This window comes from Chlamydotis macqueenii, chromosome 2, assembly GCF_036417535.1.
Source record: "Chlamydotis macqueenii isolate bChlMac1 chromosome 2, bChlMac1.mat, whole genome shotgun sequence".
Taxonomy (NCBI): Eukaryota; Metazoa; Chordata; class Aves; order Otidiformes; family Otididae; genus Chlamydotis; species Chlamydotis macqueenii.
In genome coordinates, this window is record NC_141557.1 from 50668861 (window position 1) to 50695348 (window position 26488).

General features: G+C 38.7%; 1 protein-coding gene across 5 annotated transcripts in view; it reads left to right on the forward strand.

Annotated features, from left to right (window-relative positions):
• Nucleotides 1–26488, forward strand: part of ELMO1 (engulfment and cell motility 1) — a 317094-nt gene that overhangs the window by 102403 nt on the left and 188203 nt on the right. For all 5 annotated transcript variants that reach the window (XM_086742954.1, XM_086742955.1, XM_086742953.1 and 2 more), the window contains 7 exons: nt 2578–2613; nt 8160–8259; nt 14010–14161; nt 15024–15102; nt 19093–19143; nt 20582–20704; nt 22540–22671. In XM_086742954.1, the coding sequence (XP_086599080.1) occupies nt 2578–2613; nt 8160–8259; nt 14010–14161; nt 15024–15102; nt 19093–19143; nt 20582–20704; nt 22540–22671 (673 nt within the window). The remainder of the gene's footprint in view (nt 1–2577; nt 2614–8159; nt 8260–14009; nt 14162–15023; nt 15103–19092; nt 19144–20581; nt 20705–22539; nt 22672–26488) is intronic.

The window sequence follows — 26488 nt, forward strand, 5'->3', positions numbered from 1 at the left end:
GCCTCCACGTATTCAGTGATAAAAGTCTATCTATCATCATCCTGTACAATGTTGCGTCAATGTTTGATGTCTTAGATTGGTTGCTGCTCTTCTCACACTTTCTAAAGCAACAGAGATCAATGGAAATTGTTTGGTCTGCCACGACAGTTATCTTCCCTCTCAAGTCAAAATCTGCTGTCTTTGTATTACTTCACCGGAAAAGTCCTATAGGATTCAATTATTGCTCCGTATTATTGTGAATTTATATTTTCTTTTACATTGCATATCTTCTGACCTCAAGGTAACTAATTGCCAGTCAACTCAAGATGGGTAATAGTTCTGTAAATGCTGAAAGAGTTACTGTCTAAATGTTTTATTCTAGGACCCAGATGCTTGTTCTTTAGTTCCTGGGTTCAGTCATGGAGAAAAGGCACCTGGTTATAGCCTGTTGTGAAAAATCTCTGGCAAAACTGAGTCTGGCCTTTGAAGTGCTTCCACTTTGCAAACACCACTCTGGTTTCTCTTTGATGTCAGACAGACGCAACACCAATTCCAAGTTTACTTGCTACTTAGCAAAAGCCAGCACCTGGATGAAAAGCAGCTATTTTAAAAACTGGACTCAGAAGTATGCTATGAAATTTTGCTGGCATGTGCTGCATAAGGTTACTTGGATCCACACATGTTTGGGAGATGGCAAAACCCATTTGTGGTGGTGGTTGTTCTTGTTTGGGTTTAGCAGTCTCCTGCAGCAAGGAAGCACAGGCATGACATTCTGCTGAAGCTGGGATCTCCTACTGTGGGGAACACTTTGAATTGAAGCATGTTGAGGGTAACTTTCTCTCCTTTTTAAGGCTGTCTGACCATCAAGATGCTTTTTGTTTGCTTGTTACTACTGGCTGCACAGATAGCATAAAAAAACCAAAGCTATGAAATTCAGGAACAAAATATTGCCAATTTTCTAATTTGAGCTAGGCTGTAGCCCAGTCTGTGCTTGGACACATAGTAAACTGTGCCATTGTTATCTTCAGGCGTGAGTACTTCAGCTCACAGCTAGCAATGAATGATTTCAAACCACTGTTCCTGTGATGTACTCTGTGTTTTCTTCCCCGATGGTTACACAAGCCAGCCCAAAATCTGCCTTCCCCTGAGACAGATCCTTCTTGAAAAGAGTCTATACATAGACTCATGTGGTCTATGTAGAAAGCACAATAATAATTATGCATAAACAGAATGGAAAATGCAAGATGGGAGGAGTTGCTGTTGTACCAAAAGGAAAAAAAAATATAATATCTAGCCAGGTTCTGGGAGAGAGCTGAACTGGCAGTTGGAGAGCTTGGAGTCCTAAAGCTGTTGTGGGCAGAATGGCATGGCAGCAAGTGCAGTGGGTAAGATGTAGGAGAAGGGGACAGGGAGGAAGGAGGGATTTCTTCGTTCTCCTTTTGAACAGTAGTCTGCCTGGTGTGGGAGCTGCAGGCAATCATCTGAAATAAAACTGTGGAATACACTTGGGAGACACAAGAAGGACTTAAATAGGAGATGGATTTTTTTTTTTTTAAGTGATGTTATAAAAAAATAGTTACTTATCTTCGATGCCATTTTTACCATTGATAGTCTCTTTCTTCAGCTTGCTTGGTAGCATAATCAGTAGTGCTGAAGCTGGTTATTAGCAAGAGAATGTCTTGCAAGTTGTGATTGGTGATCTACAGCTTTCAAATGCACTTATTATTTGGTGTGTAGCTTGGCCTCTTAGAATCTAAATCGACATTCTTAAGTAGGTCATTCTCCTTCTCAAGTGGGTTGATTCAGCACCTTGGGTCTAGGCATGCCCATTGGTGTGTGAATTTTAAGAGCAAAAGAGCTACAGATGAGCTTACATATTATGTTGGAATAAGGCTGCTGCACTGTATGTATGTGTCATGGAGCTGGCACAAGATGTTTCTGAGTTGTTGAATAAATGCAACTCAGTCATTAAAAACCCAGGGTAAGTTCTTTACCTCCCTTTGAAGTCAACAGAAAACTTATCCCCAACTTCAGAATGTCAGGATGTTGATCTGTGTTGGTCCTGGCTGCACAATAACTTTCAACCATGCTGACAACTCTGACATCAATATTAGTGATGAAGACTGGCAGTAAATAAAAGAGTTTTTTGGTCAATGGACTACATGTCATAGCAATGAGACAGAAAATGCTGAATGTGTAAACCTTTATTGTTTTGTTCCAAAGACTTATTTTACACAAATACCTAACTTATTTAGGATGCCTAGACATGCTTTAATGGTCAAAATAAACAGGTTTTAGAGAAATCTGATATATTTTGCCTATCAACTGTCTTTTCTCTTCTGCTTTTTTCCTAACAGGAGTTAACTCAAGTATTCTGAACAAATACTTGAAATTAGTTTTTAATGTTATTACTTTACCAGTTACTGAACTGTTTCTATTCATAGCAAATTGTTAGTAATTTACTGCCTCTTACTGTGTGTCTGTCTTTGATTTTTATGTATTAAGTATGTGTGTGTGGGAGTGTGTATGTGTGTGAAGGTAAATAGAGTACAGATGTTTTAAAGTGCGTCTCCTCACATGCAAGTTTTAATTTTGCAGACGATATCAGAAATTGCAGAAGATAATGAAGCCCTGGTAAGAACCTGATTAGATCATCACCTCGCACACTTCCTCTTCTTTTGCATGACTGAGATCAGGCCCTTGCGCTAATCTTTATATGTAAATACAACTGTGCATATCCATTCAGCCAGTCTTCAGCATTCTCTGTTTTCTGCTCTTTAATGCCTGTTAAAATTTTCTGATGAAGCCTTTTTTTGCTTTGCTTGTGGAATGGGTGCTTCATTTCTGTAACTTCTGCAAGGGCTTCTATGCTTTCCTAAGTAAGGCTTTTGTTTTGCTTTTTAATTTGAGCAAACATAGTTTCCCTGCTTTTCCCAGCTCCCCTTTTAAATTAGTTTGGCTTACGTGATTGATAGTAGGCAATTTTAGTAGTTGATATTAGTGAGATAAAAGTAAGAGTTACTGTGCCAGTTTGAATTCCCATTATTTTCTGGTCCCAAGTAATGCTACTTGTTGCAGATAACTGCATAAAGGAAAAGTGTAATATTGTTGTTTTTCCCATGCAGACAAATGCTTAATGTACCCCAAAGTGGATTTAGTCATACTCCATCATAAAAGTATCTACACCTGGATTTATTCAAGAATATTTACAGTCCTGTTTAAAATTTGCAGCTTGTTCTCTTTAGTCAGAGTTAATTTTCTCTTTAGTCAGAGTTAATTTTCAAGCTTAGAGAAGCCCTGATACCAGGGGGCATTTCAGATTTTTGGAATGCAAGTGGTTTAAAATCAGTAGGGCTGATCTCTTGTGATGAAGGCAGTGAAACTGTACCACAAAGGAGTATTTCAGTGGTGCTTGGCAGGAAGCAACAAAAAAAAAAAAAAAAAAAAAAAGAATCTGTGTCAATTGCAGTGTAGCAGTTAGGTAGTTAGGTGCATTTTCTGTAATCACCTAGGAAAACAAGGGCAGCTACCCCGCAGATTGTTCATTTTCAGCTGTACTGAGTAAGTACCAACTAGGTGTGAATTGCTCCTGGTTTGATTTGATGGTGCCTTAGCTTCACGCTTGGAAAGGTTACTTGAAGAAACAAGGCCGCGTAGAAGCAATGAAGAGGAGCTATAGCAATAAAAAAAGGTACTTGTTCACACTCTGCTTGCAAAGCATCCTGCTGCATCCATCAGTCTTCATTTTAGACTTGGTTAGGTTCTTGCCCCCATGGCTTTTCCAGAGCGCTTGTCCTCTGATGATTAGATATGTTCTGCTTCCCTGTTTAAATTTATTCATGGCCATTTATCCTTGACAACTCCAACTTAAAAAGCTGTGCTTACTCTTTGATGTTGACCTCAATGATGTCAAGCCTTTCAGCTGCCCAGTATTAGGCTGTGAGCACAGTTGCTGAATGATAAGGGACTTAGTTAACCGCTTCCTTAACTCCTGCATTTGGTAGTAGGCTGCAACTCTCATTTTAGTATGTGTTTTAAACATAGACTGAGATTTTTTTTCAAAAACATCTAGGGATTTTGGGTGCTTGCGTCCCATTAATTTATTTTTATGAGAAAGCTGCCAAATTGCTTTAGGCATCTTTCAAAATATCAGACATAGTTCTATATGTACATCTGAGGATTACTTAGCACACATGATAAAAAGACTGTTTAGCATGTGGAAATGATACTAGGAGGGCAGGTGAGAGACAGCTGTGGTGGTCAAGGTCACATGCATGCTCCTGTCATTTTAGGAAAGAAAAGCTAATATCAAAATGCGTGGAGATTTTTTTTCTTCACAGTTTCATGTGGTAAGAATGCAAAAAATTCTTAGGAACGTAAATCAACGAGCTTTGATCTGATCTTTCCCTAGAACACAGAGATGCAAAAGGCAACCGTTGACTTGCTCTTCAGTCAGGTTTGTTGGAGGGGTTGAGGTGCACAGGCCATGGATCAGTGCATGGCCATCCATCCACGCTGGAATGGCTCACACTGGGAGAGCTTATGGCATTACAGACCACAGGATTACTCCTCAGGATTTTACCAAGAGTGCTGTGGGTGAGGAGGTTCTTCATGACCACCTTGCCTATCATTGCCATAGTGGTTAGAAGAGGGGAGCCAGACAGCAGAGAACAGAGTAACTTCATCAGCTGTCCCAGTGTAAAGTTGTCCCCACCTAAGAGCCACAGCCCTGAACACCATTCAGGAGAGATTGCAGAAGTAGCTTGCCTGAGAGCATAGATCATTAAAATGTCAGGGTTAGTGAGATATGAAATTGCAATTACACAGTGCATCTTTCTGATCGTTTTTTACCTCTTGTTAAGAGGACACACATTAAAAAGCACCTTCATCAGGAATTACCATCAAACTATTAAGTCATTTTGCCTGCGCAGCAAGGGTTTGATATTTACAGAGCTGTCATGCCTTGTGCTGTGGATTAGCCTAAAAAGATTTTATGAAGAAAGAGGCCTCATCATTTTTTGGACTTTTTGTATGACTAAAACACTGAGATTTCGAGTTAAACAGCTCTTACAACATATTTTCTAAGATTACTACTTTTATGAACAAGCTTTGATTCCCTTGAAATTTCTAGCATCTATTCTGTCTGCCGCTCTTAATAGTATGAGTGTGTCTGTGCGTGTGTGTCTTGAAATGGATCGCTTGGAAGTCTATTTCTACCTATCTGCTTGTGTTTAAACATCTAACAATGAATCTACACCAGTCCCTTCCCCCTCCAGATACTTTTAATCCTTATCTTGCTTTAGTTACCCTGGAGATTGCTTTCATCTCTAGCTATGCTGCTCCTAATACTTATGCTTTAAGCCTGGTTTTTGACTTTTGCAATGCCACTCGTGTATGCTTGTGTGTGCAGATGCATATGTATAGCTATATATTGGAAAAAAAAAAACATGCTGTGTGTGTGATATGTAGAACTGGAGTATTTCTTACTGCTTGATTGGTCCCGGTGTTGCACCTCTTGGCTCTCGTTAATTATTTGAAGCACTGTCACCGGGGTGACACCTGGTGGGGTGTCCGATCATTTTAAGTTGAAAAGTACTTTCACCTTGAGTAGATGTGACAATGATATAGTTATATCATTGTCACATCTCCTCAAACCAGGTTTATATATTAATACCAGTACTGGCAGCTCCATTAACCCAGTTTCCCCTCCTGAGCTGTGGAGGAGGCTGGATTGAGTTGCAGGATTGATCAGTTGTTCTGGTGAGAAGAATAAATGAGACTGTTGAATATGAAAGAATTAAACTAACCTGAATTCCAGTCGCTGCTGTTCTGAAGGTGAATATCTGTATGCAGTTTTCATACAGTTTAAGTAACCCTTCTAAAAGTAACCCTTTGTTAGTGGGGATTAGCTTTCATGTACAATTAGTTTATAGCAGAGTATTTATGTACAAAATACAGGTTAATTGACTAAATTTTTAAACAAGAAAATATAGGGGAGATAAATTATCTGCTTAGTTTAATACTGGGAGAGATACTTTTATTTACTTTTCAATCTATATGGCCTTATGCCCTATCTTTTTGTAATTTTTTTTCTTTTTATTTGGAACTAATTTAGTCTAGCTTATTCAAATACAACAAGAAAAAAATAAAATTAAAACACAATTCTACAGAATTCCATGTATTTGTGGAAGTATTCTGTCACGAAGTTGCATGAGAATTTGATACAAGTTTTTAGAAGGAAGCCTTCCCTAGGGGTTCCATTTTATTTGTGGATTCATAAATAACCATTTTATGCAGATGGAATGGATTAGGGAAAATTACAAGACCGGAGCTGATTAAATTTCCTACAAAGTCTTATTGTTGTTTTGTTGTGAAATCCTTGGTTATTTGGAATGCTAATGATGACATTTTAAACCTGATATAATTCTTAAAAGATTTGCAATGTTAAAAACGAAGCAAACAAAGCCACCTCCCCTACCCCCTAAAACAAAGCCAAAAACTTCCAGATCATATATTTGCTGAACAAAATATTCCTTGTGGAATTACAGTGGATTTTTAAAGTACACTATATTTTTCTTGTTTGCTCTTTGGTGTAGTATTTTTTCATTTTGTCATAATCAAAGCCACTGTGGATACCCTAGGAAGAGAAAGCCGTGGTTTTTTGGTTGATTTTTGTTTGTTTGTTTGTTTGTTTTTATTTTACTCACAAAACGTCAGGAATGGCTAATATTTTTTCTAGTCTTGGGCATCTGTGGAGTTTTGATGAACAAGAGCTCCTGTCTTAAATGAAGGAACCACTAAAGGCTGCATTTCACCATCAGAAATCCCTAAATGGCAGATTGTGTCAAATCCAGTAAACTGGCTATTGGAGTTGCTGCTCTGAAACTGATTTTCTGCCTTATTCCTCTGTACTGCAGTACATGTGTTCCACCTGAATGGATGTTCGCTTCTTTATGTTGGCTTGGTGCAGGATAGTAGGGGAGCAAATTAGACAATAAGGATTACCAATTACGTTGCTTACCTATTGCTACACTATTAAACTCAGATTTTCAACATAATGAGTGTTGTAGTTCCAATCTGACAGAGTTGTTTTTTTTTTTTTTTTAAATTATCTTTTTATTAGATAAGCTGTTGCATTAAAGTCAGTGGGACTCTTCATGCTGTCTAAGTTGATTGTATGCTTATGCTTGTTAATGGCTTAGCGGCAGAGTACCTTGCAGGTGGTTTGGCGTACCCTTAAAGGTGATATAGCCCTTCATGTCAGCCTCTGCGCACCCTGCTTGCGTTGAGTAGGTACCTCATGAACAGTTTTATTGAAATCATTATGGCTACTGACTGCTTGGTGCCCTGACTCTATGTAGAAATGAAGCTTATCTTTAAAAGCTGGTTTTTAACATGGAAAATTCCTGTGCAGATAGTCAGGTTAGGGCATATACTTTATGTTGAATTTAAACCAGTTTTGAATTCAGTTGAGTTCATACAAAGTTGCATTGAATCTCAAATTTACAGGTGTAAAATGCAGCATAGTTGCCTGCAAACCCTAAACAACGTGAGCTGCTTGCTTGGATAAACTGTGTGATTCGCTTGACATGGTTGCCCATAGATAAACAAAAGGAGATGCATCTTCAGGTTCAAAGAAAGAAATTTAGGCATTAACTACTGGAAAATTGCTGCTCAGTGTATCATCTCTTGTGATTCTTTTAAAAAATATATTTGCTTCCTTGTAAGAGAAGGAACAAACAATCCACTAACTTTCTGCCAATCTGCTTGATGCAGAGGTACCAAAATGTGGCACCTCTGTATGACCTTCAGTTAGGAGCATTTCCGTAAGTTGCGAAGAAAAAGTTCAATTCCTTTCTTCTGTTAGATATAAAACTCTGAATTCAAAAGAGAAGTTTAATTTGGATTAGCTGATTTCCTTGAGCATTGCATGTGGTGTTCTCCTGGGTATTAGTTCTTCTCTTACCAAATTGCTTTCCTCCAGATGATTATTCTTGATGTCCACACTAAACTGTTTGGAGACTGTCTGTTGCACGGCCTCTCTTGCTCTTCTGCTGCCTTTTAGGCCATAATTGGCTTCATTTTCCTGCCTTTCTGAAAGCTCCCTGCTGCTTTATTCCTTCGATTGTTGCTGTGCTGCACTACTTGGTAAATGTTGTCATGACTCCTGTCTCTTGCAGCTTTGGAGATATGTTGTCCTTTACACTGACTGCATTTGTTGAGCTGATGGATCATGGGATTGTATCGTGGGATACATTCTCTGTGGCATTCATTAAAAAGGTAAATTTGCAATCAATGCTATGTGTTTTGTATCAGTTTGCATCTGCATTTTTAAATTTTTGAGGTGAGTCGTGGGGTTTTCTTTCCAGGTACATCATTTAGGTCATTGGTCAAAAAAGTACATGAAAATGTGAAGTGCTATTTAAAACTATAACTATTTGTAGTTGCAGCATCTGGCCCAACTTCTACTGAAATCAATGGGAGTGAAATGGGATCAACACTTTATTAGGCTTATTACACAAGAAATTGCTCAATTACAATGTGACCTCCTTGTGCAGATACTATGCAGCTAATGCAAAAATTACTATTTTAGGTTAATGAAAGTTAAAATGAGTAATACCATATTTCTTCAAACAAAATCAACACTGAAATGTTTCCTCTGGCGTTATGGGAGGAAGAGAAGTGAGTTTATAAATTGAAATTAAGCTGCTATCTACTGAGCTTATCAGGTTGAACTCTGCCCCCTTGAATCTTCCAGCTGAGGTCTGTGGTTTTGCAACAGATCTCTCCACGATTTGCAGCATTTTTTTCATCTTTTCTTACACGGAGGAGGTGCACAAAAGCAGCAGAAACACGGGAGTGTAGAGATTTGACAGACTTCAGAAAAAAAGTTTTTGTTACTGATTTAACCCTTTTCATTTACTGGGGGGTGCGGGGGGGACGACACGGACACACGACACACCCCACATCTCTCTACAAAGAGCTTTTAAACCAGATTGAACTCAGAACTTATGATAAAGTGCATTTGTACAAGTTTGAAAGATGTCAGTTACTTCACTAAAACGATAGCAAGGAGCAGTAATGGAACTAACACAACATGTGGCAAAGTTGTATTTGTTTTAACAAAGTGTGGCAGAGCACAGACTTCTGATTTAAATATAGTTTAGAGCATTGCTGCCACCAAAGGAAAGTAAAAATTTACTTTTCTTGCCAAAGGAAGAAACAGTTATGAAGAGTATTAGATTTTGAAGCACAGATTTGGTAGTTGAAAATGATGGAAACAATTTGTAAGAAAAAAATAGTATAATTAATCTGATTTTTGCACTGTCTTTTGTTTGCTGATCTTGGAGGCTATGTAGATTATGGTGATGATTATTATTGTCTTTCTATGGCAAAGAAAATAGTACATCTATTTTTTAATAGACTTTGTGAGGTACAAGGTCAAGCCCAGAACGCCTTATTTGCTAGGGCTGCCTACTAAGAAGTGTGTGAAGAAACTTGGCTAAAATGAGTTTAAATCAGACTACTTTGTTAGTCACTCAGGATTATTGTCTTTGTCTAACCCTATCAACATCTGGTGCTCTGTGGGTGGTATAGTAACTACAGAAGAAAGGTGGTGTGCACTCTTGTTAATGGCTCATCTCTTCTGTCTGGCGCTTCCATGGGATTCCCTGGACAGTGACCTATTTAAAAAAACAAAACAAAAGACAGAAACAAAAGCATTTTTACGAAGTACCTGTGAAAATGAAAGCTGGCAAGTGAAAACCAAAAGTGAAACTGGTGGACAAGAAAGGGACCAAGGAGAAGAATAGGACAGTTAGAAGAGAAATAGAAGGATAAGGAATGACAAAAATAGAGGAAAGCGGCACCGGCACTGGTGTGTCCTGACCTGCCACACATTTGGGAGCCAGAAAAACAAAGCCCTAAGCAGGGCTCTTTGGGCAAGGGGCAAACTTAAAGGAGCACCTTTGCTACCTCTCTGGTGGCAATCTGCAACTGTATTCTCGCTTGCTTCTCTGACCTTGGCTTTTGACAGGCTACTTGAGGTTGCTGATGGGCCAGCTCAAGTGGTTGACAGGATGGATAAGGAGCTGATAAGTTTCTGCTAGCTGAGGGGGAAACTTTGCAGTCCAACTTCATGTGCTTCTGCCCTTTGAAGCTGTCTTTCATGTTAAATGGAAGCCAAACTGGAATGGGGAGGAATTAATCTGAACTTTTTTCTTGAACAGTTTTCTAACGTAAAATGTAGAAACTGGAGGAGACCTCAAGGGGAACCTCTAGCTGCCTCTAATGACTAATTGCTTGGTGTTGGATGCAATCTCCCTGCCATCCTTTGGGTACATAAAGACTGCTATTCCAACTGCTGCAAATAAGAATTGATGCTTTCAAGGAGAGCTTTGTTCCTTATCTTAAGTGAAAATGGCATAATCTGAAAGCACTTCCTTATGATATGCAAGATTCTCTCAAGACCTTTTTCTTGCTTATGACAATAAAGGTTATTTTCAGCTTCCATAGTTACCTAAAGGATTTGGATGCCTAGTTCTTAGAAAATGTGATGGTACTTGGATATCAAAATACAGTACACAAATTTCGTACTCACATCTTTAGTTCCTAGAAGAGGAGAAATAAAGTTTGTAGTATTGGTTGAGATAGTTAAAAATACTTCTTAGAATTGTTTATATAATTGCTGTTTCATAACTGTGTGATGCAGAGTCTTAACCTTGATTAATTGTTTACTCTGCCTTCTAAAATGTACTGTGCAGGAAAAGGGGATTGCAGCCGGGAAAGATCTCTGTGTCGTGCAACTGCTGGTTGATTTTTCTGTACCCAAGTTCAACTCTAGTTTCTTACTTGAAAATAAGATGCACACTGTAAAATGTTACTATATGTTAGGCCTTGACAGAGAACTAAACTTTGTCAAATTTTTCTGTACATTTCTGACATTCAAAAGGGTCTAGGCAAGTAACTAAGGAACATACCGCTGCTCAGAAAATCAGATCGGTTTCCTTCTTTCTTCTTTCCCAGTGTGCTTTTTGTTGGTGCCACAGTTTATTTTGTTTGGGTTTGGTTTTTCTTTTTTTTTTTAAAAAAAGAAATAATCAGTTTTTAACGTTTGAATTGTCTCCTATGCTTTAAGTGATGTTGAAACAGGAAGAGAACTCAGATGATGGAGGTTAGTATGCTGTAGTTTTCTCATCTACCCTCACTTCACATGTTTAGCTCCTGTTTCAGCAGAGCACTGGGGCTGAACTTGTAAAGGCATTCTAATTCCTAATTTCCCTTGAAAAAGATCGGAAGTTAAGCACCCAACCTCTTCTTTTGTATGTGGCTATATATGTCCCAATAGGACTATGCAGATATTAAGATTGCATTAAGGTTATTTTGCTGAACAAATAGTTTTATCCTTAATGAGAGACACCCAGGTTTTCATGTGAAAGTGCAGAGCATTGAAGTTGCTTATTTCTGGAGGGGAGGTTGTATTTCTGTGAGCTTGCGTTATTTTTATCATCAGAATTTTTGATAAATGAGTGCAGGATTATTTCTGGATGTCAAAGGCCCTCCCTCGCGTGGTGCTCGATAAGCAGAGAACAGCAAACAAGACAAATTTGAACTCCTGTTGATTCTTGTGTCTTTTCAAGAAGGGTCTTTTTTTCCACCTGCAGAACTTCAAGTGTGGTAATAGAATTTCTTTTTAATCTAATTTTACTCCCTGTGGAACTGACATGCCCTGTTTATCAGGATAGACAAGCCTGTTATTTCTGGCCAGACTTCATGCTTCAGCAAGGTGGTTATGAATAAACATAGCTTGACATGCAAGTTACCTAGCAGATGTTTTGCATGTATGTTCAGTGTGGTATGTCATAGCTGTTTAAACACACAAGCCAGCTTCAAACCTTGGGTTTGCGTTTATGATTAAAAGCCGTTATGGTCCAGGGTCAGAGGAATGAATATGTGTAAGGCGGCCTTTCCTAGACTGAGGTTTCAGTTGTCTGTACTGTTAGATTTCTGCAGGCCCCTGACATGAATATGTTATAACCCAGTGAAGAATTTACACTGTCACTTGAAATATCATGGGAAGGAGCTGCTGCACCAAGAATAATTCATACATGTCAGGACTTCTGAAGAGGATGGTGACAGCAGTCTGACAAGTTTGGACACAGTCTGGACGTATTATATTCCTTCTGCACAATTGATCAATGGATGCCTGATGACTGTGAGGCATCCAGAGCACATGGGATTTATTGTGTGAGCAGTGCAGAGTTGCTCTGTGTATACACTCTCCATATTGTTGATGTTCTGGATATCTGGCAACTCTGGCTGCAGTGCATCAGCAAGCAGGAGGATTATTATTAAGAGAGGTAGGGTAGTGCAGTGCTTCTGAGGTACAGCTTCTTACTCTAAACAGCACAATGCGCATCATACACTGAAGTGAATATTACTTGGGCTCAGGACCTGCAGGCAGCAGGTATTGAAAACCTAGAGCAGAAAAAGGCTAATTGAGTTGCTTCTTTCCTCCTGTTCTCTATGCATGCAGGGATTGGTTCTTTATTTTCTGTTAAGTCAATTTGTATTTCCTAAGTTGACTTGCATTCAGCATAGCGTGTTCCTGTTGTGCTAATACAAACCAAGTAGCAGAGCAAGCAGCAGCACTGCAATAGATTAGGAGAAGAAAAATCTGTCCCTCTTTCCTTGTCATCTTCAACTAAAGTTGAAGAAAGGCTGTTTTGCTCCTTCAGCACTACTCAGAATGTCACAAGTGCAAAACAATGCTGTTGTCCACCTGTCAGTATTTACCTGTGAATTTTACAGACAGCTAGGCAGCTTTTCCAAGCATAGGACATGCTTTTCTTCCTCCAAAAGGAAAATTATGCCAAGGTCTAATCAAGCCCTTGACCTTGATGGACTTGATCAAGGCCCATCAAGGCCTTCTGATTCTGATTTCTGATGTTTCAGAATCAGAAACAGTATAATTGCATTAGTGGCTTGCAGCATGAGTACTGAAGAACTGTGTGGACTTGTTTTCTGGAAGAAACATATCAAACTTGAGACAGGGCCATTGTAGTCTATTACTTGGCTGTAAAGAGCAAATAACTGCTGTCACAGGACATTTCTTCTGTCTGTGCTTCCCCAGCTACCTTTTCAGCTTGTTTGTGCTGGTATTGGTCCATTCAAGGAAAACCCAGGCAGTTCTTGCTTCCTGTGTTGGCAGAAGGCAAGCTTCCTCCCAGGAAACTGGGTGCAAGGACTGGTCAGGATGCAGAAGAGTGCACATTGCCACCTCTTATTGCCCAGCCGTGTTGGCTCTGCACATGACTGTGCAGCGTCTCGTTGCCAAACTGCAAAAAAGGGGAGGTCAGACCTGGTTTTGGTTAATACGCGATTTGTCTGTGGCAGCTTGCAGTAAAAGTGAAGGCTGTTAATGCATGAACACTTAGCAAGACTGGACTCTAGACAGAATTAGGGAACCAGTTGTGCTGATAAATTATCATCCACAGAGTTTTAATTTATAATCTGGAGAGAGCTTTCAGTGATGTTGGTAACAGTGAGGGCTAGGGGGGCAGAGGGGAGGAAATCGTGTTTTGCTAGAGAGCTCAGTGTAAATTTATCTTTTGAAACAATTTTCTTGAGCCTAGGTGTTTGCTTAACGAAACCTTGCTGCACAGATTTCTGCTGGAGAGTGTGAGAAGTATTCTCCTTGTCCTTTCCAAAGTTTTCCTTGCAAAGAATGTAACTGTTCTAGTTCAGTGAAATAATAGATCTAGTTTTATCAAATAAATCAAATAATGTTGGTTTATTGTGTTCATAATGTAATGTTGAAGTATATATTTCTGTGATATGAATATTGACATAAATCTGTGGTTATTTGTGCCAACTGAAGACTGTGTCCTTTGAAGGTATCTGCAGTGCCTGGCATGTGGACAAGAATACTTTTATTCTAATGCCTTTGCGAGTCGTGTCCACAGTTTTCTTTCTTCCCTTTCCCCATTTTCATTATGTCATGTAAATTCTCTAAATGTTTGAATTTGCAGATAGCAAGCTATGTGAACAAATTTGCCTCAGACATCTCTATATTGCAACGGTCGCTAGCAATCCTCGAATCAATGGTGCTCAATAGCCATGACCTGTACCAGAAGGTGGCACAGGAGATCACAATCGGGCAGCTAATCCCACATCTGCAGGGGTGAGTGTCTTCAACTGCCACCTGATAGTGGTTTGTTTTTTGGTTTTTTTTTTTTTCCCCAAATCAGCAAAGCATTTGGAAAGAGTGGTATAAAGACTGGCAACCTCCTGTATGACTCCTGTCTCCCCTATCAGTGGCTGGATGACTGGTAGCCAGCTTTCTGGTGTTACTTGATCATTGATTTTTTTTTTTTTTCTATTTATTTATTATTTTTTTTTCCTCCGCACTGAACTGCTGATGTAGTTGGAAGTGGGGAATGAATCCATAGTAGTAATGAAATCCTTAACGCCATTAGCATACAGATAGAGTTGTTTTGCTTGCCAACCTCTATGAAGTGTGTAAAACTGCTCGATTTTTGCTGATGCTATGTTTGAAATGGGAGAGGCTTTTTCTTAAACAGTGATATGTAGTGGTGAGGTGGATAGAGACTGCCTCTTGTAGGCGTAATGTATTGTGAACCACAGTTATGCTTGCCTTCCAGCTGGGACATTTTCCAGTGACCTAAAAAGGTTTTATCTCCAGAACCCTTTAGGGTAGATTCCTCTTCCTACCTCTAGCTGTTGGACATCTGGCAGAAGCTGATTGTCTGGGCTCCTGATACGATCAGTGGAGGGTCAATGGCACTTCAAGGGTGTGATTCATTCCACCTTTCTTGAATGCTAGTCTCCCTCTGGGACATCTTGGCCCTCTTAATAATAGAGACAATCTGGTTATGACCAACTTTGATTGTCTAACTTTACATGGTTAACATTAAGTGCAAACAGTCCCTCCACTTCTACCTGTAGTAGTACAACTGGAAGATCAGTTTCTACAGCTCATGTGTATTCATGTTCTGTCGTGTTTATAATTTTGTTCCAAACAGGACAGACCAAGAAATCCAGACATATACCATAGCAGTAATAAATGCACTTTTCCTTAAAGCACCGGATGACAAGAGGCAGGTAAGTTGTTGAGTCTTGTTATAAATCCACGTATCCTTAGGAAAAGTTTGTCATATCCATACCTGCAGTTGTCCCAGTCACATTTTTCCTACAGTTAATTCAAACTGAAACTTGTTCTATTGTTCCAAGCTATTATAATACCATTCATTTTAATGGAGCTACCTCCATCTTGCACCATTATTAGTAGAGATTAAGCATTCTTCTGTGCTTTTTTGTTTCTCTGTAACCTCACATGAACCATATTGACTGTGGCTTGCTGTAGTATTTATTGTACTGAACTCTTTGCCAGCACAGCTTGTAAAACCAGTCTTTTTTGGGGTAAACTGTTTCCTCCCCCCAGATTTTTTTAATAAAAATCACATACCTTTTGAAAACTGCAATATCTTACCATGTAAGCATGTCATGACTTTTATAGTATACTATTTTAAGTTAACTTTAGTGCCAGAGATCAGAAGTCTCAAAAGGAAATATTTCAGGATTGCTAGTTGCTGTTAAATGAGGCTGGAATGCAATATGTTATGAAATGGAGAAGTTTTATCCATGTTTATCAAGTCATTAGCCTGTGTCAAAACAGATTTTGTCATTTGTTTATTTAACATTTCTGTTACCAGGAACAGTTCTGTTACCAGTTCTGTTACCAGTTCTGTTACCAGAACAAGTTCATTGAGAGCTGCTGATCAGTTCTGACAAGGACTTTCTTTAGATTTATTTACATTTTAAAATGCTGGAGATTGTTTAAACAAACATCAAAGCTCTAATGGATAACTTTTCTTTTTTGCTTCAAAAATATTTTTAGAATTACAAACAGGGGAAAGGAAAACCATAGTTTAATTTAAAAAAAAAAAAGCCTTTTTTCCTCCCTTCCTTTTTTCCTTTTTCTTTCAGTAGTCATCAGTTGTTGAGAGAAGGCAGCACTTAATGAACGAAAATTGGAATAAAAACTTTATTTCAATTTTGACCTAAATATATGATAGGTTCTTGTAAGAAAAACAAAAATTTCAGTTTTTGTGTTAGTTGCTACTGCTTTGTTTTTGTGAAAAGTATGCTTGAGTCATATTTGAAATTGAGAGACAATGTCAGCTGTGGATAAGACCTTAATAGTTATCAGTGGGCATGTATTCCTGAAGATGACAGTGATGAGGGGTCTTCCCAGCAAGTGAAACTGTACTTCACTGACAGCGTAACCATCTACTGAGGGCTGGCAGTAGGCCATGAAGGGTTCACTTCACTTGTAGCACCTGCTGTTGAGACACCAAAGTGTTAGTTGTGGAGTTTATGATTATTAGAACATAGTGACCTGATTTGGGTTGAAGGCTAATAACTATGGCACTTGAAGAAAAATTCCTCCATCCTTTATTAACCTATAATAAGTGTTCAGAATCCGTTAGATTTCTTTTTAAATCTATCGTGTCATTAATTAGTAAACCATACAGTGAAGAAGGTAGGTGTCCATTAGCTTCAAGACGGGGATAACTGATATTGTTTTTACTGAAATTTGCTGAATTTCATCTTTCTAAGACAACAAACTGAGATGATGCAGTCTCATGTAATTATCTGACTGAGGGTCCTCAAAAATTAAGGTTCAGCACTGACCACTGATATGATTAGGAGGGAAAAACTGCTCCATACCCCATATGACTCTGGGAGCTTTGGCACCCTCCCTGCTGCCATCTTACAGGGACCGACGTGATGTGGATGACTGCACTGCAGTTAAGGAAAAGATTTAAATTGATGCTGGTATCTGAATTCCTTCCCCTCCTTTTTTTGTTCTTTTCTATTTCTGTAATGCAAAACCCAAGAGGTTTAAGGTTTTTTTTGGGTTTTTTTTGTTTTTTTTTTTTTAATGAGGACTCCCTTTTTGCTTTGCTTCCTCTGCCACTTCAACGGTCAAATAATCTAGAGTAACCCAGGTTATTTAAAAAAGAGAAATCTTTATCAGAAAAGAACTGTGAATTTGAGCATTGAAATAATACTGTGAATCTCTGAAACACTGTTTTTGAGAGTTGTTTGCATTTTTACAGAGACATGTTGCTGTGGGAAATGAGATGGTAAATTTTGTCAAAAAAATCTTGTTCTTATCTGTTACTACAATACTTATTTTAGAAGCTCATCAGCTTCTAATAGGCAGGTAGCCTTTTTAGAGACAAAGTTGATTTTGTAGCAGTAATCGGTTGTGTGAATGCTTGTTGCTCCTATCAGTTTTTGGTCCAGTGACAAAAAAAACCAATATCCCAATAAAGACTTTTAAAATTACAGGTTTAAGGAAGAAGTGACAAATTGATAATCTTCTCCAAAAAGTAAATTAAAAGAATTCCCGTTTTTGTACCTTGAATGCAGAAAAGACTGCCTCATATTCTTTACCTGCCCATCTTTTGGCAGTGGATGTACTTTCACAAAACCAGTCAGTCGGTTCCCTGTAACGTGGAGTGTATGATGTGCCTGGCACTCCCCCTGCAGCTCACTTGAGCATTTCCAAAAGAGATGGAAGCAGCTGTATCATTCATTCTTTTGCCGTTACGTGCAGTTGAAACCTGCTCAGCCAGAAAAGGCTTAAAAACTAAATCTGAGTTTCTCTTGTCTTTGCATTATCATTGCTGTGTTTTGTTGCAGCATCCGTTATCTGGTATAAAGAAAACAGTCAACATCCATGACTGCCTCCTGTTTCCAAATGAGAATTATTTTCTTATTGCAAGCAAGTTCTCACTCTTATTTACATTGTCTCTGCAGCCATGTTTCAGTAATACAGCTTTTCGTATCTTTTATGTAATAGTCTTAGTTTTCCTCTTTTCTACTTTCTTTTTAGTTATATAAAATTAACCAGTATGTACTCTGTATTGTTCTTCAGCTCTCATGAAGACGAGCAGGAATTTTTTAAAATTTATTTCTCCTGAACGTGAACAGTGTTTTTGATATGGTGCCAACTGCACAGAACCACAGTGCATCCTAAGAATGTCCTTAAGCATGTGTCAGCGTTGGTGTGATTTGTGGTGCTGTGTTATGTAAGGCTGTGATATGTGAGCTCTATTTCCAATCAATGATCTACTAGTTCCAAACATTATGGCTTTGTGTACATATAAACAGTGTCTAAATAGCAGTGTGCAGTATGTCATCCAATCCTTAAATAGTACATTTTGAAAACAAGAATTTAAAAATAATTAAATGATGATGATTACTATAAGTTGTATGCATTGCATATGCTAGCATATGTCTGTGTACACACACATATTTCTATATTGATGGAAAAGATCATGGAACTTAAAAATGGGGTTTGGACTTGTAGGTATGGTTGAGATTAGACTCTCATGCCTGGTAAATATAAAGTGTTCCCCTCTGTGCATTGTAAGATGGTTTGCAGCATGGACAGCCGGGATCAGCTGCTTAAGAATGAAAATAAAAGCATATTCACCTTGATGGTTGCTTCAGGTAGATCTAGAAAGAGAAGTTAGTTTAAGAAGAAATAGTGGACCAATGTCAGCATTGCTACCAAAATACAGGGGAGTAGTATTATTTGCTATGATGAAACAGTACCAAGTTGTAGGCTGACTTATTGAGTGAAAGTTAGTGCACTTGACTTTAAAACAACCAAAATATTAACATAAATAAACACGTTGTTTGACTTCTTGTTTTAAAGTCCTGGCTGGCTTCCATTCCATGCTTCCTTCTGTGTTGTTTTGAAAAAAGAAGGTTGTGCTTGAACAAGTGTGTGTAAATGCTCTGGTTTAACCCACAAGAGGTCTACTCTGGGATCTTTGGTTGCTGGTTTGGGAGCACCAAAGTCCTTTTCATTTTCTTTCCCTCTTTTCTTGTAGTAGAGTAATCTGAGTTTGTGACCTCCAAAATAATGCGTACAATCATATAGCTGATAGGCTGCTTCATTTTATTTATAACACTGCAGAAACTTAAGACTAAGACCTTTTTAGTCAGTGTTCTTCTAGGTATGGCACTAAAATACCTGCTTCTGGCTAATTTTTTTTTTTTTCTCTACATCAGGAAATGGCAAACATTTTGGCACAAAAGCAGCTTCGCTCCATTATCTTAACTGTAAGTGTATAATTTTCGAAGTTATTTTTCACTAGCGGAGAGAAAAGGTTGTTCATAGGTTTTATCTTAATATATTGTAAACACATTTTTATTTTGATTTGTTTTGAAGTCTGCAATATACAAGATAAAGGTTTGGTTGTTGAATGGGTTCAAAACTGATTATCAAATAAATTGTGATTTCTTCATGAAAATATGATACTGAAAAAAAGACTACTACCTCAAGCGTTTTTTTTTTTTCACACGGAGAATGTGAACTATTGTGCAGATAAGGAGTCATCTGAAGAATTTATAGCAAGTCCTCTGTGTTAAGGTTGGGAGCTGACAACAGCAGAGTAAGCTGCACAGGGCTTTCCATCTTGCAAAATTGACCTCTGTGTTTTTTTCAGTTCTACAGATTACTCTGTCTTGATATTAAGTTGCACACAATTTGTCACCACTTGCACAAAAGAAGCATGAAATATAGCTCAGAGTGAAGTTAATAAATGTAATATACTTGCATCTGCTATCATGGAAAATCAGAGGGATTTTGCCTTCCACCTTAGAGTAGGTTACATCTTCAAGGGAACAAGAGCAAATGCTCTTTCTCTGTAATGAGATACTGGACAGTGTAAAACAAACCAAACAATAATCAAACAACCCCTTGCTCTTTCTCATTTGCTGTCATAGTTTCAGCGATGCGTGCAAAAAGCCAGAATTTGTTTCAGAAAGTGTATTTTTACCCTGCTTCTTTTTGTAAGAAATTTGATATAAGCGTATGGATAACGTTCTTAGGTGTTCATTTACCATCGTAAAATGCTCCAGTGCCTTTTGGCAGACAGATTCTTTTACAACATCAGTTGCTACATCCATCTCCTACTTGATGACTCTTTCCTGCTATCCATATAGAACCACTTGGTGTTTTTTGGCACACCAGGGATTTTTAAATTGTCCATCAATTTGGTATCTGCTTTCTGAATGGGATAATGCTGCATATATGGGGCATTGTATGCTAATGTATTTCTGTATTTCTAAGCAGTGTTCTTCATACAGAATGGAGTTGTCTGGTAGAGGTAGGATTGGTGGTGCGATGTTGACTCCTGCAGCAGTAGCCCTATTATATCACTGTATTCACTAGTTGTGTTTGCAGCCTGAATACTTTTCTACTCAGACAGCTACTCTCTTAAATATTTTCTTAATATGCTCTTTTTCTTTGAAGTGACTTCTCAGGTTTATTTTATTTATTTATTTATTTTTTAATGCCACTTCTCAATGTATGCACAGGCTCTGTCTAGTGCCTAGAATGAAAAAGCTTTGCTATATTGTTATTGTAAAGTCCTGTCCATTAAAGTTACTTAATATGGTACCTAAAACACATACTTAGAGAAATGGAAACACCTGAGTGCACCTCATATAATTTTTTTGTAAGATGGCATTCACTGGAATCTCTCTCTCTTTGCAGCATGTTATCAGGGCACAGAGAGCCATCAATAACGAAATGGCACACCAACTTTATGTTCTGCAAGTACTTACCTTTAACCTTCTGGAAGATAGAATGATGACAAAAATGGATCCACAGGATCAGGTAGGCATCTGGCGTGATCTGGTCAGAATAGGAAGAGGACAACAGCTCGTTGCTGTGCCTAAAGCTCTTTATGGAGGAAAGACACTGCTAGGAAAGCTTACACAATTTGTTCACCCCCTCACAAAGCTGGTGAGGGCTCTAGAGCACAAGTCTTATGAGGAGCAGCTGAGAGAGTTGAGATTGTTTAGTCTGGAGAAGAGAAGGCTTAGGGGAGATCTCATTACACTCTATAGCTTCCTGAAGGCAGGTTGTGATGAGCAGGGGTTTGGCCTCTTCTCCCAGGCAACAAGCAGGACCCGAGGAAATGGCCACAAGTTGTACCAGAGGAGGTTTAGATTGGACGTGAGGAAAAACTTTTTCTCCCAAAGAGAGGTCAGGCACTGGAACGGCCTGCCCAGGGAGGTGGTGGAGTCGCCATCCCTGGCAGCGTTCAAGAGGCGGCTTGATGAGGAGCTACAAGATATGGTTTAGTAGCTGTGGCAGCAATGGTAGTGGGAAGATGGTTGGACTAGATGATCTTATAGGTCCCATCCAACCATGTGATTCTATGATTCTATGATTCATTCATTCTCTCTCTTTGAAATTGGGTTATATTTTCTCCTTGTTAGAAGATGTACTGGCTATTGCACTCGTGCAAAAGTACAAAATGGCCAGGCCTTTCTCCTTAGTATATGGTTCCATGAACTGAATTTGGTGTTGTCCTGAGCTAAAACTCCAAGCAGCAGTCCAGCATTTGTTTCTTTTGTGTACTTCTCAGAAGCGACAGAGATGTATGGTCCTTCCTAAAAGTACTTCTGTAAAGCAAAAATGAATGTTTAGCTGAAAGCTGTCTAACATGCTGGAGTTGAAGTTAATTTGTGTTAGAATAAAAACCATTTTTGTTACTAGGAACCTATATAGTAGTTGTTAATTTATTTATTGCTCACTGTGTCCAAACACCAGCTTTAAAATATTAATGAACAATAGTTCATTGTGAAAAAAAGAGACACTTACTCCCCTAGAGATTCAAGTTTAAATATAGAGTCAATGAGCCATAGGGAAGATGTGTTTTGTTTCTTTATTTTTTCTGGCCTTTTTTTAGGCCCTGTTCAAGGAGGAATCTGATTTCATTTTGAAGAGGGAGTTGTGTTAAGACTTGCTGATAATTTGTAGAAGAGGAGGTGGGAGAGTGAGATGGTTGTAAATATAGGTAACATCATGCTGTAGGATTTTACCCTTCATGTTTCTTAATTTTGAGGCAGGAAAGTGTGACTCTCAGTAATGTACACACAGTTACTTAGTGTGTATCTCCATAGAGAGTGACTAACACAGTGTTGTTAGTATTGATAGCAGGATGGTTGTCACTGTCTTGAGACATTTCTAGTGATGTGTAACTGCAGTAATTCCTCTCTTGCCTATTCCAGTGGTAGCAAAAATGGACAGTTACCAAAAGGAATGCAGAGCGCTCAGGAGAGCGCTGAGCCATTTTTAATTCTGCCAGCGAAGTGCTTAAGTACCAGCTTAATTTGAAATGTATGTGATCTCTTAGCTTCTGTGGTTTCATGCCTGTGGTTAAAATTGTGTAGTTAGTGGCCTTGCTGACATGGGTCCAGCTTCTGTAAGCGAAGGCTTAAACGTCTGCATGTGAACCCCACAAACGTGAGGACTTTGGAAAATGGGAACCACAAAGGCATTCTTGCTGACTGGCCCTCTGAGTACGAAGTAGGGAATTTAAACAATGAAGTGTTGGGCACTGGAGGAAACACGAGTGTTTTGAAACAGCTTTTGTGGTATTGGTTATTAAAGTGAGAGGTAAATTATTTTAACCAAATTTTTTTAACCTTGTTTTAATGCAGGCTCAACGGGATATCATATTTGAACTCCGAAGAATTGCGTTTGATGCAGAATCTGAACCTAACAACAGTAGTGGCAGTATTGAGAAACGCAAATCTATGTATACTCGAGACTATAAAAAACTTGGATTTATTGTGAGTATTTTTGTGTGGTGGTACGCTGAAAGTGGGTGAGTGCATCTGTTATAGTACATCCCATTCACTTCTCTTACTTGGTCTCCTGGCTATTTCTTCCAAGGAAATAGCAGAATTTCTGTGGTTGTGTTTTTTGGAGGGGGTGGGGTGGTTTTTTTTTTTTTTGTTTGGTTTGGTTTTGCAAATCCTGTTAACTCTATGTGATTGCTTTAGGAGAAGTTAGGGTTAATTATAACTATCGGAGGTTGAAGCACCTTGTTTTCCGTAACATGCCGTAATTAGAATCCAATTTTTAATGGTATCTTGGATGAACAGGCATTGTCTCATGGATCTTTGTCAGACCTGTAAAGTTGTCATACTCTATTAATAATAAAGTGTACTGATAAGCTCAATAAATCCCAGGTAGGACTCTATGGTATTTACTTGTAGGACCTTGTGTTTAGATTGCTCGAAGTCCTTTCATCTGTGAGTAGGGGATGCAGAATCTCTTGCTCTGACTTAATCAGACCAGTTGGAGTCTGAAATTGTGTTGGGGAACAGGGCATGGTCTGGCTAAATGAATAATGTGTATTTTCCCCTCTCTGGAAACAGAGCATGCACACATACACTGCAATCAGTATCTTGATTTATTATTTACTTTAGGTTAGTATGCCATTTTCTTTCTTCTTAGGTAAAATTGTATGCTTCATATCTTGCATGATTCATTACTTTGCTGTTGGCCTGGCAGATATAGACTGAATATAGTACAGTGGCAGAGTTATAGACAAGGGTGGTTTTAAACACTGTTGGTGCAAGCTGAAGCTTGCCTTGCAGTTTGAGCTCAGCTCTGTGGTGTAGAGCTGAACATTACCCAGTTCCCTTGTGGTTTTGAGGGCAGACTTTCTGGGTTTTGTTAGTTGTTTTCATTACTGATGAGCGAGGAAAAATTACTGCTGTATCAGTGCTGTTGTATCTGTAAGGAGCTGTAAGTAAATAGATGGGAAAGGAAGAACTTGGCATTTTGGGATTGTAAGTTTGACAGTAAAATTAGGACTTTGAAGAAGCTTTTGAAACTCAGTATGTTGTTTTTGTTGTCTGTGAATCTATTCTCAGTTCCTGTGCAATAGAAGACCATTGCTATCCCAGCTACTGAGACTGGCAACCTCTAATAAGATAAGCAGATGACTTTGTGCCCTCAAGGCTGGAACTAAAAGAAAATGCAGGCCCTGGCTTAGAGATGAATGGGTTGGATGTAGAGCCTCCAGCTTGTGGTAAATGAGAACAGAGATGGAGGTTGCTGTCGTAGGAGGAGGAAGAGTAACTTGTGGCAAAGAAAGAAATGGTGACAAACATAGAGGGAACGATGGAATATGCTAGTCATGGTGGGGGCTGTACGTACCAAAATTGTGGCATATGGAAGAATCAAAGAAATCAAATTTAAAAGAATTGTTCTCTAGTTCAGACTGATCACTTTTGGATATCTGCTACTCACTCTAGTTTTATGAGATGTTGGAGACTTACAGCTCCCCACAGCCGTCACTGGCACATCTGAAAATCTGGTCTTGCTTTCTTAAAGCTGGAACTAGACTTACCCATTATCTTCATTACTCTCCTTTGATCTGCTCATTGAGAAGCCTACTGAAAACACTCCCAACAGTTCTCAAGGGTAACTGCAGCACTGTTTCTATTTGATTCTGATAGCCTTCCACAAGGGAATGGGGAGCAAAGTCTAGGAGGGAACTGGGATCAAAGCAATGAAGAAAATGTGGGGAAGGCATACTGTGAGATGAGAAGAAATATGGGGAAGTGAGCTATGAAAGGAGGACCATAGCAAGGCTCCCAGTGGGAGACAGTTATCCCACTAATGGTGTAATGAGACAATGTACGAATAAAAAAAAAAGTCAACTGTGAGCTGTGAGGAGAGTTATTCTGCTCTTGTACAGAAGTTTTACTTTGAGCTAAGAGTAAAAGTGACCCTGAGTGTACAACTTTCTCACAGCTGAAAAGGGATTTGACCTTTCTCACAGAGCGGGGGAAGGAAGCAGGACCTGTTGTGAAGTCTGACTGGTGATGTCCAACCATGGGCTGAGCTCTGACTGGACTCCAGTTAGCCTGGCTGCCTTCACTCCATCTACTTCTTTTTAATCCATTGTTAAAGTGTCTTTGATGCTTTCATAAACTGCAGGTAGATGGATGCACTAGCAAACTGATCTATGCCCTGAATAATGGGAGGTTTCTTTTTGCTCTGTTCTGGCTGAGCGACACGAGGAAACCCAGCCAAATAGGACGCTGCCTTCAAATGCTGTCTTCATTTGGCTGTTGTTGGTGGTCAAGATACTAATTTCTTGAACTGATTAAACATTCTTTCCAGGGGGAGAGCAAAACCATGTCTAGCCATCGAGTTGTTCCTGGACTGCTTGTCCTCTTTCTAGATGTGAAATGCAGGAATTCTGTTCGTTTCTCTTGGCCACATCAAAAAACTCTGCCCCGCTACAAATGCAATGTCAACAAGAGACAAAGTCCAGACATGATTTCAGAAGTTTATAATATCATTTGTGAAACTACATAATTAGAAACCTACAACCAGTTAAAGAAACCACAAGACCATTCCAGATGGTTGTGATGACCCGTGTGAAGTTTATTATAGGCAGAGATTTTCAGATGAGACTGAGGAGATTTATTAAAATGCTGATGACTACAACAAAAGATGACCCAGTTAGGAGATCTAAGATATGCTCCACCTGATTGAATTATTTTCTGAGTCAACTGCAAATTAAATAGCCTGAATTTCTTCTTTTTCTCCCTGCTTTTAAAATTTGTGTTGGCAGGGAAATCCCAACCAATGTTTATCCCTGTCAATTCCTGTAGTAGAAGCGGCGTTTTGTAGACTTTCAAACAATAGCATAGTTCAATGTTAGAGATATTTAAAAGATAAAGCTGCCTATATTGGTGATGATAAAATCAGTCCTAAAATTCCTGATCTTTTCAAATTATTTGGTTCTGTAGAGTTCATTGTATATGAGTCCTTCAAAGATTTCTTGCATTTCTATGAACTTAATTCCCATAACCAAGGCAGGCAATAGATGCAACTGAAGAAGCTGATATCCTGTATATTTTCATCGTAATTCTTTAAACGTCACTGTCATTGAGAAATTATAGTGAATGTGTTTGTTTAAAGTTAGAGGCAGGTCTGACTAAATTCTAAAAAACTTAAATAGGTTAACAAGTTGGGGAAAAAAAAAAAATCCCATCCTAGAACAGTTTTCTTAAGTTTGCAGTCTGTAGAGCTTCTGTTTGTTTTTTTTTTTTTGTTTAACTTTCTTCAGTAGGATATAAATGGTTTTGAAGAGTGCAAAAAGTCAACATGGAAAGTGATTTCATAATTCTGCCATGCCACACTGGAGTTGTAGTGTAGCAAAATAAAATGTAGGTTAGTACAGGAGATACAAAGTCAGTAAGGAGCTGTGTGATAAAAGGTGACAAAAGGGAAATTGAGAATCATGGGTTGTTCTTCAAAAGGCAGGCATGAGCTTGACTTTGAACATATTAGTGGTGGTGACATAGAAAACTGAAGATATGCTGATTAAATCTTCTGGTAAAACAAATTTGGGAGGCATCAATGAAAGAATCACTATGTCACTCACAAATTAATGACCTTTTGGATTAGAGAAATAGAAACGTAAATTTAATCAGTGATAAAGAAGAGCAGTGGTGTTCATTTAGGACCACTGGCAAGAATTTCTTCTGTAGGCAAATGCCTAATCGATAAGAAAAGATAAGAGGGATTGTGCAACGTAGCCATAAAAAAGTCAAATGTTAAGCTGGGATATATCTGGAA